The sequence below is a fragment of the Harpia harpyja genome, chromosome 3, assembly GCF_026419915.1.
Source record: "Harpia harpyja isolate bHarHar1 chromosome 3, bHarHar1 primary haplotype, whole genome shotgun sequence".
Taxonomy (NCBI): Eukaryota; Metazoa; Chordata; class Aves; order Accipitriformes; family Accipitridae; genus Harpia; species Harpia harpyja.
The window spans coordinates 55,431,282-55,451,778 of record NC_068942.1 but is presented as its reverse complement, the minus strand read 5'-3'; the positions used below and the strand labels follow the sequence as shown (position 1 = coordinate 55,451,778).

Here is a 20,497-nt window from a genome sequence, read left to right as displayed (position 1 = left end):
AACCAAATTGTGCCTTTCTAAAAGTAATACTAATAACTTTGTTAAACTATTATACTGACACTAATAACTTTATTGTATCAATACCAATGATTTTATTATATGGTAGGTATAATTTAGGCAACTACAACCAGCATAAATGACAATATCCAGACAGGACACTGCATTAGATATGCATTTTCTTCACATTTCACTACCTAATCTCTCTCAAACAGGACTAGCTGTTTTTAAAGAAATATATAACTATGTGTCATACCATTATTAAGAAAAATGAATGCTAAAAAAAGAACACACTTATTTTTGCATAAATTCTTTCAATAGCATTGAAGTGGCCACTGGAATTTCTTAGAATAATTTTCTAATTATGCTCAGTTAGTATTCTCATTTCTCTAACTATGCTCAGCTACAAGCTGAGTTACCATTTTTCTTGGTAACTAGGCTTATCTTTTTGGCAGTCAATTAAGCTTCTAAAATGAAGTTAAATCTATAATACATAGGGAAAAACCAACAAAAACATAGTACAAACTGATATTTTATTTCCTATCAAATTTAATACGTAAGCACTAAGAATGGTTCCAATTCCTCACCTGTTGATACACAGAATTAACAAAGAGAGGGGGTCAAATATATATGTTTGGAAATAGTGTAGTGAAAGAAAGCTAAAGCAGAGCTGATTACTCCCAAAGGAAAACAAGCCAAGGACATCTAAAAAAAAGAAACAATGTTCACAATACAAATATCTATACATATTTAACTTTGTGCATTAAAAACTGAAACAACGCACAGTAATATTTTTAATTGTGTAAACACTCTGCAAAAAAGAAATAATACTTTTCATTTCCATATATAACAACTGCCATGCCTCAGAAAGCCCTATTCCCTTTCCCCAAGCCAATCTAAGCTTAGTACCATTCATTTGTTAAATTGGCAACTAATGACAAGTTTCTAGTTCTGTTCCCACCAACCGTAATACATACACACACAAAAGCACGAAGCAATTCTTCAGCACTAAATAGTCTCTTTACAAGTGGACATTTTTATTTATAAGCTAAAGTACAAGTCAACATAAATTATTAGATTTGCACATTTTAAAAACACCATTAAAAATTCAATCTGTCTGCTTCGAGTACAGCAATCTTTGATCCCATGTTAAAATTCTCTCACAGGGGAGCACCATACAGCATTCTCAGAACAGTTTCAATTCAGACACAACCCTGCTCTCATTCCACAAATCCTGATGGGAACTGCCACCCTCTCCCTCCAAAGAGCTAATCAATAACCAAGTATTTTAATCCTTCTTTGTCCTAATACTACATTACTGAAGCAGATTAGATTTTTCTAATTTATTTCACACTTAACATTTAAATTAGTGCATAGCTAGCTGGAATATTACTATTTAAATGAACGTATAACTTAAAGATCAAATTCTGTCTTCAACATATTTACATAAAAGGACAGAAAGGATAACATTTGTCTACCAGCATGTTATGTGGATCTCCTTAACTCAATTTACTATGGATTTCATGGTGCAAAAATTAATGCCCTCCAGGAACTGAACTCATTACCAATTATTTCTTCCAAACCCGCAGTGTAATCCCACGCTGCTGTGACCGATGGAAGTTTTGCCATTCACCTAAAGGGAAGTTGGATCTGTTCCTTGGTTTGCTACTCTAGCAAGTGATACTGAGCAAAATGACAGCATAGATTCCTGCTAATAAGGAAAAGATACTATGAACCAGTCTCATGTATTTTATTCCCTGCTAAAACTGAAAGCAACATATCGATGATAATTTTAACTACACATAAAGTCACCAACGGAATTATATGCCTTTTTCAACATGAATTTCCAGAATACATTTCAGCAACAATAATGGCAAACAGCCTGTAGAGTCGCTCATGGACCCTACTCAGCCCTTCATCCCCTTCCCCACTCCAGAACCCACAGAAGCATCCCTACAAGTCATCTCGTGCACATGTATCACACCGAACTTGCAGCACACATACAAATAGCCTCCCACTAGGCACCTGACCCAATAAACTCCTTTTACACACCTGTAACAGAAAAGCACTGGTAAACAAAAAAAGAAAACAAGCTGTACATGTATTCTGGTGGCCAACAAAGTTGACCATAGGTGACAGGTGCCACAACTTTGGCTTTCAAAAAAAAAAAAGCTTTCAAAATAATTAACTGAATCACTGAGTTTTAATTCCTCTGAAAAGCATGAAATAAATCTGACAACATCTTTGACAAGGCTCAGCCAAGTGTAAAGGTGAACAATAAATACAACAAGCTGTTTTCACGTGTAGTTAATGTGCAGTAACAAACAGAGGAAATCCATGAACACATACTGCATTATGATAGCTATCCACTGGCATTCAATTTAAATTATTATGTCTCTATTACTTGTACTTGGGACAGATAAGCAGTGCCTGTTTCACACTTCATACAAAAAGGCTCAAGAAATGCCATTTATTTGAGAGAATTGTAACTAACACACATGCACATTTAAATAAAAAAATATGATTTGATTCACTGATACTATGACAACCAAAAAACAATCCCAGCAATATTTCATGTTGTGGTGGGTTGACCCTGGCTGGATGCCAGGTTTGCACCAAAGCCACTCCATCACTTCCCTCCTCAACTGGACAGGGGAGAGAAAATAGAATGAAAGGCTCATGGGTCAAGACAAGGACAGGGAGACATCACTCAACCAATTACCATCACAGGCAAAACAGACTCGAAATTAATTTAATTTATTACCAATCAAATCAGAGAAGGGTAATGAGAAATAAAACCAAATCTTAAGAACACCTTCCTCCCACCCCTCCCTTCTTCCCAGGCTTAACTTTACTCCTGGTTTTCTGCACCTCCTTCCCCCCAGCAGCACACGGGGATGGGGAATGGGGGTTGTGGTTAGTTCATCACATGTTGCCTCTGCTGCTCCTTCCTCCTCAGGGGCAGGACTCCTCACGCTTTTCCCCTGCTCCAGCGTGGGGTCTCTCCCACAGGAGACAGTCCTCCACAAACTTCTCTAACGTGAGTCCTTCCCATGAGCTGCAGTTCTTCATGAACTGCTCCGGCAGGGGTCCCTTCCACTGGGTGCAGTCCTTCAGGAGCACATTGCTCCAGCGTGGGTCCCCTGCGGGGTCACAAGTCCTGCCAGCAAACCTGCTCCAGCGTGGGTTCCTCTCTCAACAGGGCCACAGGTCCTGCCAGGAACCTGCTCCAGCATGGGCTTCCCACGGGGTCACAGCCTCCTTCAGGCATCCACCTGCTCCGCTGTGGGGTCCTCCCTGGGCTGAAGGTGGATATCTGCTCCACCATGGACCTCCCTGGGCTGCAGGGGGACAGCCTGCCTCACCATGGTCTTCCCCACGGGCTGCAGGGGAATCTCTCCTCTGGTGCCTGGAGCACCTCCTCCCCCTCCTTCTTCACCAACCTTGGTGTCTGCAGGGTTGTTTCTCTCACATATTCTCACTCCTCTCTCTGGCTGCAATTCCCATGGGTTCCCCCCCCGCCTTCTTAAATATGTTATCACAGAGGCGATGCTACCATCACTGACGGGCTCAGCCTTGGCCATGGGCAGGTCCATCTTGGAGCCAGCTGGCATTGGCTCTATCGCACATAGGGGAAGCTTCTAGCAACTTCTCACAGAAGTCACCCTGTAGCCCCCCTGCTACCAAAACCTTGCCACGCAAACCCAATACACATGTAAAATATTTTCAAAATTCTAATACCTAATGTTCTTTTATATAGCAAAGGCCATCACTTTGCAGAAACTGCCAGTTTGCATTTTAACCTGTCCTTAACAGACTCAAGTCCAAACCAAGAATTACTGTAGAAAACAGAAGCCTGCTGTTATGGTTTCTGTATCATGACTCATGAGGCTAGCAGGGAGCACACCAACCATCCTATCACTTAAAAAACTGGTGCCTCAAAGCAGCAGAGATTCACCTTAAATGAGCATACATACTGGTTCTTTCCATAGCTGTATCTGTTCTGCAAATAAGCATTCAAAACTGTTTCTGCTACCCATTCAAAATAATTTTCTTTTAAAAGGAAAAGGCAAAAGCCAGCAATCGTACTTTCAGGAATACCTGCCAGTTGCAACACTACCCTGTAGATAAATCCGTTAATAGACTGCAGTCCAGAAGGGTTGGTTAGTTGTTTTAAAAGTAAGTTTCAAAACATCTATTGGACATATAGGATAAGAGATGTAAAAGTGAAAAGAAGCCTCTGCATAGATTTGGGAGATCTGTACTAAAGCGAACATCAAGTCAGATCAGCAATTCATAGTTTAAAAACATTTCCCTATCTGCATGCTGCCATTAACATGAAGCATCTACTCTGCCATATGTTTAGCAGCCTAAAAAGTTTAAGAGGAAGTAGCAAAAAGATTCGTTAGGGTATCTCTCAAGTTCACATTACTATTTTACACAAAACTGTGACCACAGGCAGGATTCTCTCCCCCTTCACCCTCAGCTCACATGTACCTTCTTGCTTTCAATTCTAGTGAGTAGTTTAATGATTCTTTTCACAAAGAATTACAAACCCCATATTTTCTCTCCTCCCCTAACCCCTTCAAGCAAGCCCCGAAAACTTCCTTACATTTTTACTAACCTAGGCACCCTCAAAAACTAAACACCCCACAAATTGCAAAAAGCTATACCTGGGCCACAGGGCATCAGCACTGTACTCCTATTTCTGCCAGTAATACAAAGCGTTGGGTTTGTCTCGCTGCAGGAGAAATAGTAAGCCTGACAATTGGTTTGTTTCTTACTGGTCAAGAAAAGAGGATAACACCACATTAGTGCATTTCTAATTTAGCATCATCTGGAATGACTTCTAACACGCAGGGAGATAGAATAACAGAATGCGAAGAACAAAAGCAACGTTTCCTTCTCCAAAAGGGACAAACTATTAATTAAAAGGGAAATGAAGTTAATCCAGAACAAAACAAAACAAAACAAAGGCAATAAGTCTAATCAGCTATCAAGTGAGAACTGGGGAACAGATTTTTAAAATTTCATTTGCTACCCACTACTATCTGACAGAGTAGCAGAGTAGTTCCCATTACAAACTGTAGTGGGAATCAGGCCCTAAAGAACTTGTAGTATCACTATATGAAAACCTGTAATAACTACAAAAAGGATATATACAGATGCCAACAATAAGCAATCATTTACTAAATCTAAGACAGTATATAATCTTCCTGACTACAAATCTACTGGTTTGGTTTGAGCCTTATCAGTCTAGGTATCTAGAAGAAAACTAGACAAAACATCTAACACTAGTGAACAAAGTGCCAGGAGGTAAAATGGATATTCTGCTACCATACATCCTCTCCACAGGCAGATATACCAAGTCCTAGGAGGGCTATATCTCCCTGATAATGCTGTCACTCCCAGTGATCAGATGCAGCAGTGACTGCATAGCTTCAAAACTCCACCTCCTTCCCTCAAAACTTGCAGGAACGGTTGTTCCTACTTTCTCAAATCCTGTACATAATTTTACCTCCCAGCCCTCCCTTCACTTTCCATACTGCAACCAGAACTGCAGTAACTTCTCCTTAGCTGGACGGGCAAGACAAGTTTATCACTTTCAAGAGCCTGAAATCAGTGCTGATCTCTGTACTGGTGATGGGCAGAAGAGCTCTTAGCTGTCACGCTGGTGATGCTCACTGGTGTATACAGCTCAGTCTCACAAATCCCATACAGCTGAAGGACCTTGTCATAAATGACTACATTTTGCATACTTAAAAGCAAAATAGAACAAAACCAGAACTACCACATAACACAGCATGTTTACTTTAACTGTTATGACTTAGTTTTAACTCTTGTTAAACTGCACAAGATATTTAAGTTAGTGCCATGATATATTTAAATAAGCAAATAATCCAAAACAGGTGGTTTCAGGCTGAACCAAAGTTGTATATTCCCAGAGCAAAACTGGCCGAGAACAGATGCTCAAGGACAGGTACAAGAACAAGGCAAGCACATCACTGCATTTCCCTAGGACCCACAGGTCCCACAACCTCCAGAATTTGCAGCTCTGAGATCCGCTGAGCCAGAAGCGCATTGCTGTGGTTAATTGATTTTTCTTCCACAACTAAAGCACTGCAATTTAAGGCAGTTCTAACAGCAGTTAGAAGGCCCTCGCTGGAATATTCAAAAAGAAACTATGCCGCTGCAGGGCACTCTGAATTCCCAAACTCCGGGTAAGCAAACTCCTACAGCACCCAACTCCAACCGACCACCTCAACCCCCTGAAGTTGTACCTAGACCCAGTTGTAGCTGTTCCACAGGCAAACTTTGGAGGGTGTGCTGTCTCAGATAAATACACACACTGAATGTTTTTCCTCCAAACTGCTCCCACTGAGAAACCATAGTCTTTTTTCTTAGCCGAAACAGACCTTCGCAAGACCATCAAGAAAGCAATTAGTGTATAACTTAATTACATTAGGAGCTGAAGCATACAAGTCATTTGGACTTCCTAAGGAGCTTTTTTTAAAGTCCTTCTGTTCAAAAAAAAAGCACAGATTGCAAACTTTATTTTGGCAAGTTTTTGGTGTGGTTTTTTTTCTTTTTTTAAAATGTATTACTACTGTTCCGAGTACCCGCCCCAGTTTGTTCTCACCTGACACTAAAGATCCAGCACTGACCTCCTGAATTTGCTCGGGAGAGGTTTCACCTCAGATTCTCCAAGCCACCTTCCCAGCGCTGCCCTCCCTCCAGGCGGCAGCCTGTCCGTCCCTTCCCTCCCCCTGAGCTGACAGCCTCTCAAACTCCGAATCCGGCATCCCCGCACGGGAAACGTCCTTCCCCGCCTCTCCAGCTGCAGAGCTGGCGGTAGGTCGGGCGAGCCAGGGTCGCCCGGCGGCCACGGGGCAGGGGGAGGTAACGGCAAGCCAGCCAAGGGGCTGCGCCGGGGGCGGCTGCCACGGCGCACGCGGCCGGTAAGCGGAGCAAGGGCCCGGCCGGCGGCGGCGGGGGAGGCGAGGAGGCCGGGCAGGGCCGCTTGCCCGCGGGGAGGCGCTAAGGGCCGAGCGGCCCCTACAAACGCCGCCTCGGCGGGACGCGATGCCGCTGCCGACCCCCGCCGCAGGAGACGGGGCAAATTCAAACCCGAGCGCCGCGGGGCAGCCGCGGCCTCGCCGGGCCGCAGCCGCCGAGGGAAGCGCCCCGCCAGCCCGTTACCTGCGCGCTCCTCCCCCGCTGCCGGCCCCGCGCCGCCGCCTCCACAACAAAGCCCGCGAGCGGGCGGACCCTGCGGCCGGGGCGGGAGGAGAGGAGGGCGGGCGGGCGGGCGAGCGAGCGAGCGCGCGCCGCCCTCGGGAGCGCGCGGCGGCGGGGCCGCGGCCCGAGGGCGGGGCGAGGCGGCGCGGCCGCTGGCCTCGGGGCGCGGGGATGGCGCCGCCCGGCGGGCGGGAGAGGCGGCGCAAGGCCAACCGCGGCGGGGTCGCGGGCCTGCGGCGTGCGGGAGCTTGAGGGGCTGCTTTGCGGGCGTCCCTGGCACGGGTCGTGGGAGCGGGCGCCTCCCCTGCCCGCCTTTCCCCCGCACAGGGAAAAGTTGATTCCTTCTGGCGGGGGGGGGGGGGGGGGGTGGGTTACCACTGGAGCGCTGCCCAGGCTGGCTGGGAACGGCATTCCCTGCTAAGGGATGGGGTCATCACAAATGGGGAGACAAACCCTGCCGGGGTTAAGAAGGAGGAGAACGTAGCGGCGCACAAGTACTCGTCTGGGAAGAGGCCCTACGGAAATGGTGGGATTAAGCCTAGGAGTGCCTTAGGAAACCCGCACAATGGGAAGGTTGCCCTTTGCGGCAGAGTAGGGAGGGGTGGATGGAGAAAAAGGGAGATGTGCCATATGTAAAAGAGACTTTCAGCCGGAGAATTTGTGTTGAGGTGAATAGATTTGGGGGTTGAACACTGTGAGGCAAACTTAATAACAATAGCAGAGTTTATATTTTTAAGGAGCAGGTGTTATGCTATTCTGTAAACATATCTCTACGTAAATTATATGCACTCTGAACATTATTTTTCAGTTTTTTCATGTAAACCTTCTTTTTGTTGCAGTGACACCTTCTGCAGAAAACAAATCTAACCAACCAGTTTCTACACCCTCTGATCAACTCCAAATTCTCTTTACTGTTGAACTGCTGCAGCAAGTCCGCCTTAATACTAGATTTGCTAGTTGTATCAAAGGGGACATTGCACAGGGAGACCTGCCTCTCTGGAACAAAAAAGTAGTGATGTTTCAGCATCTGCTTTTTGATGATACAGAACACCGGAGACTTGATGATCCTGCTATATTTATCGAGCAGCAGTCTCAAAGAGCCAAACCAAGTGAACTAAGGCAAATGTTAATGAAACATTGAAGTTGAGATTTTAATTACTTAAAGGTCAGCACATTCAAAGTTTATTAATTTAAGGGAGTTAATCTGTATTCCCACAGCAATCCCCATTCTGCTTTTACACAGATCAAAGAATTCAAGTTACCGTTTATTTGCTGATGCATGCAAATTATGTAACTGAATGTTATACGTGAATAGTATTCCTTTTTGCTATTAGGGTCTCAGCCTTTTAACACTTTATTAACGCTTCTCTGTATATTTTCTACGTTCCCATGCTTTTCAGTAGCAATAAACCTGTTGTTTTTCTCCAATCTTTGTTCTAAATTACCAAAGGCTACATTTCCTTTCCAACTTGGAACCTCTCTTCAGTTAGCAACATTTGTTGCTAAACTATGGTAAAACACTCCCAGACACTCTGCAAACTAACATATCAGAACAGTATTAAAACTTTATGAAAATACTTTCCCAAAGACACTTTTATAAAATTTTGGCTTCCAAATACTATGGCACCTGCAATCTGTTCTCAAAACAGGAAAATGTGTTTGGAAAGGTTTGAGAAATGACTCCCAGAAAAGCCTCCGAGGGGGATGAAAACACTGTAGTTTTAGAACCTTGTGCACAAACCCCACTTGTAGGCTCTTGGATCCTTCCTTCTCAAAATGCTCCTCATGTAAAACATGAAGAAACAAGATTCCCAGTGAATGAGGTGGACAGTTAAATGAGATGAATCTTGTTTCTAATAGGTTTTCATTATTTAGGTTTATTTCCAGATTCTTTCCCTCAGTCTAACAGTAACCTTTGTATTTCCATCCATCCAATCTGGAGAGATGTGATCTGAGAACTCTCTCTTTCGCAATACTATCTGAAACAAATTTTCTCTGACTGCACTGCTTTCTGCCTATATGAAATAGGTAATGGCATTTAAATCCCAATCTAAAATATATTTTGTCTTTTACTTAAATATATTTTTCTCATTTATTAATTAATCTCTTCAATATGCAAATTCCATCCACCAGAATGCTGGAACACTATTTTTTCCTGTCTATCAACTTTCCATCTTCACTTTTATAGTAGTCAAGAGTGCCTTTCTTCACACTGGATTTTTTCCTCAACTTTTTTCCCTCTTCCTTGAGGAAAAGATGTGGTATTATTGTAACAAATGCAGATTTCTCTTGTATCTTAAAGGTACCTTTCCAGGACTGGAGGGCAAGGGAAACCAGCACATATTCTCTTCAACTCTGCTATGCTACATATATTTGAAGAGTCAGAGTCACGAAATCCCGATTTTAGCACAATGCCTCTGGTGTACCTAGGATTCACTGTGCCTAGGATTTTACCTTGAAGTCATTACCTCAAAGGCTTTAAATGAACATCTGGAAGCCCCTCTCTTACTAAACTAAATTGTATATAGACAGCAGACTGCAGTTAAATACCTATCAGACATGGAAAACAGAGCATACATACACTGTTCAGACATAAGAAACAGATCTAACTTAATACGTTTCTTAAGGAATAGAGAAAGAACTAGGTACCAACATTCGTCTTTGGTAGCTGTGCTGCAGGAATACATAAATGCACCTAGTTACAAATTATCTATGCTTTGAGTTTAGCATAAGCTGATGCCCCTGTAAGGCAACAACAGTCTTTTTTTTTTCAGGGGAGAGAACTTAAAAAATAAGGATTTAAAAAATACCTTTCTTTTCTTTCTCTTTTGAAGAGGTGCCAGCAAATTTAGCCTCCTAGTTCTATTTCAAGATGCTCAAGATCACACACAGAATTCACAATCGCTTTGAAGATAACGTGAAGGATTTCTGATTCAAAATGAATATCCTTGTCTGTGTTAACACTGTAGGACTATTAGCAAGGAAGAAAAAAAAAATAATCCCAAATTATCCATGTGACTGGTTAGTCTAGCACCTTATTCAAGAGCCATTTCCTTAAATCCACCTTCTTAACTCTAATAAATGTGCCCTTGAGATCAACAGTAGCTCTGTTTTCTCCCCCAACCAATGTAATTGAGCTTGTATGTACCCCTGACTGTTAGGAAAGAAGAAAGGTCAAGCTCAGAGTGGACGAGCCTTCCCTTGGGGTAAGAAAAATTAGCAGTATTGGAGGCTGTGGGCTAGGTACAAAAGGAGGAAAGAGAGAAGAGTGTGAGAAACCACAGTGCTATTCAGAGTTAGGGGAAAGAGAAGAAGTGGAAACAAGGAAAAAATCTTTACAGCTAGATGTTGGCAACCCAGGGGTTTGACTAGTAGAACAGGGTCAGGGATACAGCAGGGAAAATAAAAGACCACCTGCAATACTGCATCTGCTCCCAACTTCTGCAGGCTCCAAATCCATAGAAACATTTAGGTATTCAGTTCTTGATTAAGTGCTTAAGCTGTAGTTTATTAACCTGAGCGCCATTTTGAATCTGGCTAAGTCAAAAAGACTATGTCTGTACTAATAAACAGAAAGGATCTATGCCCATTCTCTGGCCCTGAGAATAAATGTCCATGTGTGTTCTGCATCCATATGGCTGAACTGTCTTCCCCTTCAACGGTGCCGCTTCTGGCGATGAGCCCATGATGTCCCCCACAATGTACCCTGGCGTCTTCTGGAAAAGCACAGTTTGGCCTTGGCAAAAACAACATTGGGGACTGTCAGCAATGCCACTGACTGTGTCCCAGCACTCAAGCCCATGCCCTGGCTCTGTTTCGTTTACTAAGACAGGCCAACAGGTCTGCATAACACATGCAATAGCCACTCTCCAAGTGACAAAACACCCATGTCCTTTGAACACTGAAGAGCTGGAACCAAAGTCTAAAGGTTTTAAAAGAACAGAAAGGTAGCTGGTGAGCCAAACGGCACCACTGAGCCTTCCTAGAAGTGGAGCACCAAGGGATCTGCAGGTGTTAGCTGGGTCCCAGTAGCTGTGAGGAGCAGGACTGCAAGTGTGTGCTGTATGGCACCAGCCCCGAAGCCAGGAGTAAATGGCAGAAGCCTGAAGAAGGTGACAGGCCTTTTCCTGTCAGCTCACTGACAGGCCGCCAAAGCCTTGCCCTCGTGCCCCAGCGAGAGCGATACCAGCGCCGGCCGCCCCAGCTCTGCCCGAGAGAGGCAGGCTGACGGTTTGCCAGCTGGAAGCGATCAGAGAGCCCCTTCTTCGCCGCGATCGCCAGCAGCTGCGAGCCCGGGTCCTGCCGGGGCCGCCCTCTGCCCGCCGGTTACTAAAGGCCGCTGCGCGGCCATATATTTTCCACCAGTGTGGGGACCCGGTTCGCACGCCCCCGCCCCGCCCGCAGATAACCGCGGCTCCCGCCTTCCCCCCGGCTCTTCCCCACCCGCCCAGCGCGGAGTCGGCCCCGGCTCGGCAGCCGTTCTCCAAGCGCCGGCTGCCTCTTGCCGCGGCGCGGGCGAGGATGGCTCGCAAGCCCGGGGGCTTTCTGCAGGAGGCCTCTCACCAAGTCGTCGCCGGAGGCTCGGCGGGTAAGTGGGCATGTTCCTCCTGGGCGGGGAGGGTCTGCCCGTCCCCCGCCGGCGCTCCGCCAAGCTGAGGTGAAGGTAGCCGCGCCTCCGCCCCCTCGCCGCTCTCCTCGGGTGCAGGAGCGGCGGCGGGGAACGGCCTGGCTTGGCGGCGGCTCCTCCCCCGCCCGGCGGCGCGGGCGGGCCCCTGAGGCGACCAGCGGCCCGGGGGCCCCGGGGGGGGCGGGAGCGGCGCGGCCGGGCCGCGGCGGTTACTTCTGTAACGGTGCTCGGTCCCCGGAGGGGGGGGGGGGGGGGGGGGGGGTGAGGGAGTGCTTCTCCGGGTCTGTGGTGTATCTCTGGTAAACACACCCTGCAGCCGCTCGGGTGATAAGGGTGGCAGGCGGGCCCCCTGCAACAGCAACAGCCATCGGTGTCCCCTCGCGAGCTTCCCTGGTGGGCGGTGGTTGGTCTTTCCTTGGGGGGGACTCAGTCATTCCTACAGGCGTGCGAGCCCGCGTAGTCTGCCAGCGGCGCGTTGATGCGGGGCAGAAAACGTTGTTCCCCTTCTCAGTGCGTTCCCTGTGGCACGCTCCGTCCTTGCCTTATAAAGAAACCTATGCAGGGCTGCAGTGGAAATGTGTTTCTGTGGGGTTTTTCATACTTTAGAATGTCAAGGTTATTAATTCATCACACTACTTGTGCTGCAAACTATAAATGTCAAAACTGTATATGTCTGTTTAGCAATGAAAGCATTGCTAGTTAATTTCTTCAGTTTGTTTTCCCTATGTCGGAATAAATCTGAAATAAACTTAAGTCAGTCTGCAGTGTTGGGAATATTTACACAATATGCTGCTCCTTCAGTGTATATATATAAATCCTGTTAGCATTTCAACTACATAGTGTAGTTTTAAGTGTTCTTTAGTGTTTCTTTTGTGGTCCAAATGCTGTATGTCATACTATGTTTTACTTGAAAGAGGAAAGCTACACAGTAATGTTGCTGTGTCTTATGTAATGCTTTAGTGCAATGCATGCAAGCACAATTCTCCTGTGGATGAGTCCTCTGTGGCCATGACACTGCATGTGAGCTGGTGTTCTGTTCCCTCTAATTCCCCTGCTGCCCCTAAATCCACTTTTATGCATTCCTGCCACCAACACACATTTGAGCGCTTCCTCTTCATGCTCGTGACTCTGCACGTCCTTTGTGTTCAGCCTTCTGCTTTGACACGGAGAGATGTCACAGCAGAAGTGGAGAGAGGTCTGCTGTCCTGGCCCTTCCAGTGTATGGTATGACTGCGTTTATGTAGCTCTTCTGCAGCCTTGGAAATCCTAAAGCTTTTTTAGGTTCTGCTTGGTACTACCCCCTTCTTCCCTTAGGAGAGAAAGGAAAGGTTTAATCTGCACTAGACTGTTGAAGGCCCTTCCTACCTGAAGGGATACTGAGGTGTTCTGCCACCAGATGTTTTACAAGATGACAGATTTACCTGCCCATAGCAGTGGACCTGTGTCTTAGTGATCTAACTCAGCATCTTCCCATCCTCTGGCAGTAGCCTGTTTTCCTTACAGGCTCTCTTTGTTTGTAGAAGAACAGATAGCTTGACTAACGCACTGGAAAGAAAATTGTCATTTAGAAGGCAAAGTTTTATAGAAGGACTAGAATTGGAAAGTGTGTTTGAGGGTGGTGTAGGGAGAAGACAGCATGAAAACTATTTGCTGCTCTGGTAGGCATAAATGTTAAGGTGAGAGAAGTCTCAATTCAAGGGGACAACTGAACTGCACCTAACACCTTTTTTTAAGGTATAATGTGGGAGGCCTGTTGAATCTAGTCCAGAGGCATATTGTTAAAAGATGCTTGCATCCTTTTGCTTAGTCTCCTGTCAAGCAGGCAGGTTCCTTAGCTCTATCACTAGCCTTAAATCTGAACAGAAATTTATACACATTTGTTTTGAAATAAACCAGTAAGGACTGTTGTCTAGGTCTGAACAACACTATAATTGTACCAGAGGGACTGGCAAATGTATGGCTCAAAGTGGGAGCTTTAAGGTATTCAAGGGAAATGGCTCAAACTTGAAAACTTTCTTGACAGATGCTTAAAACACAGTGGTGTTTTTCTTGGTCATTTATAGAGAAGATAGAAGAGGAAGGCTGTAGCTTTGAGGTCTTCAGTCTAAAGGTTGAATTTCTCAGGCAAGTGTGGATCTGACATGGAGATGGTGGAAGCAGGAAGGAAAAGATGGAGGGCATGAGTTGTTGAGAGTGTACTTAGTATTTCATCCTAGTGAGGGATTTGGTTGCCTGACCTTAGTTTCCCAGTATCACTTTAGACACCCTGTATTGCTTTTGGCTGCCTCTGCAGAAGGACATGGGGCTCTTGTAGGTGCTTTCTTGTAGTTACTGGCCTCCTGTGAATGTCACAGGCATCCTAGAGTGGCTTTGCTGCCTGTACCACATTTAGAAGAAAACTGAAAAAAAAAAAAAAAATCATTGCGGTGAACTAATGTTTAGATTTCTAAGAAGTTCTGATCATCTGAACTTGTACAGTTAAGCACAAGGAATGTATGAAGCCGTTGGTCAGAAAGATACTATAAGTTGGTGTCCTTGTCAAAATAATGATAGGAAAGTAGTGAGGTAGTTAGGGAACTGCACAGCAGAATAGGTGTAATTGAAGGGTCAGAAACACTGTCTGCATAAATAAAATGAGAGGCTATTTAGCATCTGCATGTCTGATGCAAAAGGATCTGTTAAGAAGTGATTCTGCTAGGTCGAGTGGAAAATGGTTAGAGGTAAGCCTAAGCTGTCGGAACAGGAAGAAAGGGATTTTTGAAGCTTTATGGAAGATGACAGGACTTGTTCATGGACGTAATACAAGGGAAGAGGAAAGTAAGAAATCAAGCATGACCCCTAGCCTACAGGACTGGTAAAATGGAAGATACTGGCATGCTGAAGGAAGGAGAAATGAAAGTATTCAATGTTGTAAAGGAAAAGATTTAAACATACCATTGGCTGTCTGAGGCATTTCAATGTTAATGGTAAACTTGAATGGCACTCTGCTGTAATTGAACTGTGAAACTCAAGCATTACAGCATCTCATGTGTACTTCATGTCTGCAGCAAGAGGTGCATCTGCTTGTGTGGCTTGTAATCTGACTTCATATTAAATTGAAAGCTCTGCTTCCTGAGGGTGAACTCAATTTTAAATATGAACGAAGTCTTATTCAGTCTTGGCTTGTGTTCTTTCTGCTGGCATTCAGTTTGCTCCCATCTTTCAGATTTCTGAATGGAGGTTAATGGCGTAATTGAAAATACTTGCTTTTGTTTGCTTGCCTGGGTGTATGACAGTAGTGAGGAACAGGACTTTGATTGAAATGTAATTGGGATGCTTCGTTAATAAGTTTGGTCCCTTCTTGTACAGTGAACTGCAGGCATACTCCTTTAGTAGTTAATTGGTAAACTAAGGCATGTGTGGAATTTGTAGAAAAAATTAAACAGAAAATAAACTCACTAAACTGTAAGAATTGCTGTGAAAAGAACAACCTGGGAATCTCTAACTGATTTCCGTAGGTTTATAGCAATTTTTCAAAAGGCTATTTGAGAAGTCCAGTCAATGCAGGGTTCAAGTCACAAGCAGAATTGTTTCTCTAATTCACAAGGATCAAAAAAATCCTTGTTTTGTCTTCCTGTATGGAAAAGGAAAAAATTAAAGTAATAGTGTTGCATACAAAGTTGATGGAGATGTCTTTCCTCACAGAGAGGAATTGAATACTGTGAAGTATGTTGTGTGATACCCAGCTTGATTTCCCAATACATCCTTGTAACAGTCTTGAGTTGGTTTGATGAAGTGCAAATGTTATCATAAACAATTGCACAGATGACCCTTGGCTGAGTGAAGGGAAGCAGCTGAATATAGTTACCCTGAAGGTTTTAGGATGCTGCTACTTGGTATAGGTGTGTTCTTGTTTTTTTTAATAAAAAAGGCTCAGATGAAGACCATTAGCTAAAACCACAGATAACAAATATAATTTAATTTATATTTAGTTTGTATGTTCACCTCTTTCTTCCATACACTTGCAAATAAATAACATACATTTTTAATTTTGAAGTTTAAATTTTGAAGAATTTAATAGGTGTAGTAGGTGATAAATACAAAGATGACATGTTTTTCAGATCTGTAATATTAAGCTAATCTTTAAGTACTTTTTTGCTGTAATTCAGTGTGTTTCTTTTCCTAATTCCATTTAATAAATCAACATGAACTATTGGCTCTCTTACTGCAAAATGAATATGGGAAAGTCAGAATAAAATGAGCTTTTTAAAAAAAAAAATTACTTTGTAAGAACAACCAGAGCTGGTCTTTTTTTCCCTATTCTTCATATTTTCATGAAACAGCAGGGTTTCTGCCTTTCTGGACCTCTTGGCATCAGTTTTGGGGGGGAAGAGTTAGGTTTGCAGCTGTATTGAAATCTCATAGGATTTGGGAGTCTAATTCTGTTAAGCTCCTTTGAAAGTCCAAACCTTTTCTTTTGAGGTGTTTTATTTCAGGAGTAGATGAAGTTGATTATCCTGGGTAGCAGCAACTCCTTTGAACGAGATCTATAAGCAGGGAAGCCAATAGTCAAGAGTAAGACTGTTGGATGCAAATGCAGTATTAAAAACAGTGTTTGGTCTTCCTATCACTAGAGGCATTAGGCAGACAAACATCATTACAAGGTATGCTAGCCAGCATACTCTGTGAAACACCTCAGGTTATTTGGTCCCTACAAATGGGAGAGGGAGGGTGATAGATGTACAGGAAGCACTTTTAACAGCAGGAAAATTGACTAATTCTCCCCTTTTATTCCCCCCAGGTGTTTAACTAATTTGTTTTGATTATTTTGCTGACATTTTCCTGGGAATTAAAGTTAGGATGAGTGTTCTATGTTTTCTTAACTGCTTTTTTTCTTGCTTTTAAGCCATGCAATTGGCATTCACATGTTACTAAAATAATCACTTAATGCTCAGAGGTAATTTCAACTAGCTAAGTACTTAACTAAACCTCATAGCTATCTTGACTTCAAACCATAATATTTTAAAGTTCTTAAGCCTTCCTCTTTCTGAAGTCTGTTAAGGCTGAAATATTATTGAAGACCACAGTATGTGCTAATTGTCTTTCACTGCCTGTATTTGGCATTTCAGATGTTAACAAAGACTGCTTATATTAAAAAGCTAAGGGTGGGAAGCAGTCAAATATTATTAGTTTCAAGGAAACATCCTATAAGTCAAAGTACTCCAAGGGTATGTACTTGCTCTTACCAGTGAAGCCAATTTTCTCTGCTAGGCTGAGAAATTGATAGTGTGCTACCTGGTGTTGGACTTAAAGCTTTGGAGGGGAGTTGCTTGGTTGGCAATATGGTGAGGAGAACTTTGGGTGAAGAGAAGACCAGAAGAAGGTTAAGTGTGTGTAAACTGACATACCAGATATCCTGAACCTCCTCAAGTATGCTCCTGGGAATTTGGAGGACATAGGAACAGTCAGCAAGTTAAGACTTGGAAAGATTTCTATCTGTTGCTGCTCAGACAACCATCCCCTCATGCTGTATTTTACAAAATGTGCTGAAAAGTAAATGTGAAATACCTTTGCAAGGTCTGTGCAACCCCTATTGCTTTCATCATTATACAGTGCAGAGAGGGAATACGGTGTTCAGGACAATTTGTGACTTCAGTGGGTCCCTGGGAATAGAACAGGGGACTGCCATCAGGGAAGCTCACAGAAACTGATGCTAGTTTTGAAGTTAGTATGGTTGAATTGCTGACTTTAGTCTCCTGGGCACTTAAACAGGTGAAGTAATACTTTTCATCCAATGAGAATGTACCTCTGTGCTGCAGACCACTGCAGTGTCCAGTTAGCTGAGGATATGCAGAATGCCATGTCATGAACAAGTTGCAGTTACCTCATGAACATTCCCTTTTAAGAGTATCTTCCCACCTTACTACAGCATTTCAAACTTTAATTCTGTAAGTAATATTTTTTCAGTCTCTGAGCTTCCCCTTTTCTACCAGCTGATAATACTAAAAATTCACCCCTGAATCTGAAGGACAGATTGGACTGTTTGCTTCATATACATCTTCCTTAATTAAAAGTGGTATGGGGTTGTCTCAGAAAACCTTGTTTAATTTTAGTGGAAACTAATGAAATCCTCATGGGCTTTCATACACTGTGCTGAATATGTGAAGCTAGCAGCTAGCAAAATTCCTGTAAATTTTAAGACAGCTAAGTAATTTGAAGAAACAATATTGCTGCAATATAATTTTAGTTTAAATGGAACAACTTAAAACCTCAATGTAGTGTTTAGGGTGAACTGATGTTGTTCAATTAGGTCATTGCAGTATACTAACAAGCTATGAACATCCATTTGGAGCTCTTAAATGTGTTTCAAGCTATGCGTTTTTTAAATTTAATAGCCTTTATATGGGGGTTAAGTTATGAAGAACTAATTCTTACATAACAGTGACAAAAACTAACAAACTAAGACTTTTCATAACTTTTAATGTGTCATGACACCTGTTGTATGCTTAGTACTTTCTGTAGCAACTGGGACCTTGAAAAGAATTGGTTGGCCTATGGACTCAGAAATTGCTCACAACAAACTGCTTGTTGAACCTGGGGGTTAATTCAAACTAAGCTAGTCTTGCCTTGCTCTGATACTCACTGTTGGTTTGAACATCCTGCAGCAAACTCATTGGTCCCATTCTGTCATCTTTCCCAGAGAAACACTGGGGAAAGCAAGTAGCTGGCTGAGCTTTTAGTCTGGCATGTTAGCCAATAGGGACAAAACTTCTTATGGACAGAATCCTCTATGGGTGTGCAATAAGACACTTATCCTTAAGATTTCGTATATATGGTAAGCCTGAGGGTTTTAAGAAAGGTTATACTTTTTCTATTGTTTTTAGTGTAACAAGTTTTTTTTTCCTCAAAACAAACAACTAAAAACCCCTGACAAAACTACCAACCCCAAACCTAGAAAACTAAGGAGTAATGAAGTGATACACATTTGCTCTACTACCCACGAGATGGCAGCGTAATACTACAATAAGATGCTAAATATGCTATTTCCCGTGGGTGGAAGATGAATAAAAATGTATGTAGAAGCTGTTGCAGGTGAGAAGATTAGTGTATGTCATCTTGGATGATAATATTGAAAGCAAAGCTTAATATAAAACAAATAATGATCAATAAATGCTGATTTCATATGTGTACTGTAAAACCAATGGTGTTGAATTTGACTTTCCTTGAATTAACTGCAAAAACTAAATGGTCATATATCACTGGTAAAGGTCAAAAGATGGTCCTAAGGCCAAGATACCACATATAAATCAGAAAACTTGGGATAAACTCCTGGCCCAGTGGAATCTGTGCAACTAGCTACTGATTTCCAGAGTGAGGAATTTGAGTCTTTATTATTTTAATTTTACCATAGATTTTATGTGATATTGCAGAAATCTCTTCAAACTCTCAATGCCCATCTATAACCAAAGTGAAGACTGCTGTGTTACATGCTGCTGTAATCCTCTGTTACCTTCTTTCAAGTATTGGCAGGAATGAGACCTACAGCAAAATATAAAAGCTTAAAGATGGGTACTTCAGAATAAACTCTAAATATTTTGTTGTCAGATTTCCAAGTTAAAGAATATTATAGAATAGTACATATTATACATGTAAAAGCAAATAGGTAGTCAAAATAATACTGGAGTATGCCTGTTGTAAAGTTTATAGGCAAAAAATGCTTTGTCTGCAGAGACAGTTATGAAGTTGTATCAACTTCTATGAGCAAAGACTATATTTGGGTAAAGAACAATTTTTCATTACTGTTTGTTTCATCAGTTGTGCTTAGTGACTGATGTTCATGTTCAAATCCATGTTAAATTGTCATAACAAAAAGGCTAATTATGTAGTAAGAATAAAATTCTAATGTATAGAAACAAAGCATGCCTTTTGATAGCATGTGTTTTTCTGTGGCAGTGTTCTAGAAAGGAAAATGAAAACTGATTCTGGTTATTTATGTGCAGAAAATCTGGGATTTTTGCATGTAAGTGATATTAAAAATTTTCCCTTAACTGTAGGTTAGTTTCTGTGACATTACCTTGGATGTCCTTCTTATACTTGTAAATGTTCTTTCTTATGCTTGTTACTTTTCTATTTTAAGCTAGCTGGGTAGGAGACACTCAAAATCATACCCCTGAGAGTGAAGGAACTCATCTATTACAAGATTGACTCTGTTGAAATTCTCTCTGAAAAATGGGTGTATTAACCTAAACTACTCAGACTGGCCTAAGTGTTATGATTAGGGTTGGTATGAATTAAAAATGCTAAAAGAACTAAAGACAAGTAGGAAAAACCCTACCTTTTCAGATAATTATGTGACTCCTAGAACCTGGAAGTCTTGAAAAATCAATATTGCAATGAATGGAGAGAACTGACTATAGTTCCATTATAGGGATGCCTCTAAGTATTTTCAAGTATCTGCATCTTGATCATGAAGACCTTAAATCTGTTCTGCTTCAACTGGAGTTGAAAATATGTAATTTTTTCCCCTCTGAGGAGGTGAATTGGCATTTGCTACCTGTGGAAAACATCACTGGTCCTGTCGATGGATAAAATAAGTCAATACTGGTTTTTATAATGGGAAGCTCTCGCTCTCTGATGCCCAATTATCATTTGTGC

At 42.7% G+C, this 20,497-nt stretch overlaps 2 protein-coding genes across 6 annotated transcripts in view; one reads left to right on the top strand and one right to left on the bottom strand.

Annotated features, from left to right (window-relative positions):
• MIPOL1 (mirror-image polydactyly 1) overlaps positions 1-12,002 on the bottom strand; it is a 197,533-nt gene extending 185,531 nt beyond the window's left edge. The window contains exons 1-2 of one of the 3 annotated variants that reach the window (XM_052782649.1): positions 11,800-12,002; positions 10,047-10,207 (exon numbers count right to left, since the gene is read on the bottom strand). The gene's annotated coding sequence lies outside the window, so the exon portion shown is untranslated. Of the gene's footprint in view, positions 1-7,197; positions 7,292-10,046; positions 10,208-11,799 lie in introns of those variants that run through there. The other 2 variants (XM_052782648.1, XM_052782647.1) reach the window with 2 other exon arrangements.
• Positions 11,670-20,497, top strand: part of SLC25A21 (solute carrier family 25 member 21) — a 282,453-nt gene continuing 273,625 nt past the window's right edge. For all 3 annotated transcript variants that reach the window (XM_052782656.1, XM_052782655.1, XM_052782657.1), the window contains exon 1: positions 11,670-11,824. In XM_052782656.1, the coding sequence (XP_052638616.1) occupies positions 11,758-11,824 (67 nt within the window). In that variant the 5' untranslated portion in view covers positions 11,670-11,757. The remainder of the gene's footprint in view (positions 11,825-20,497) is intronic.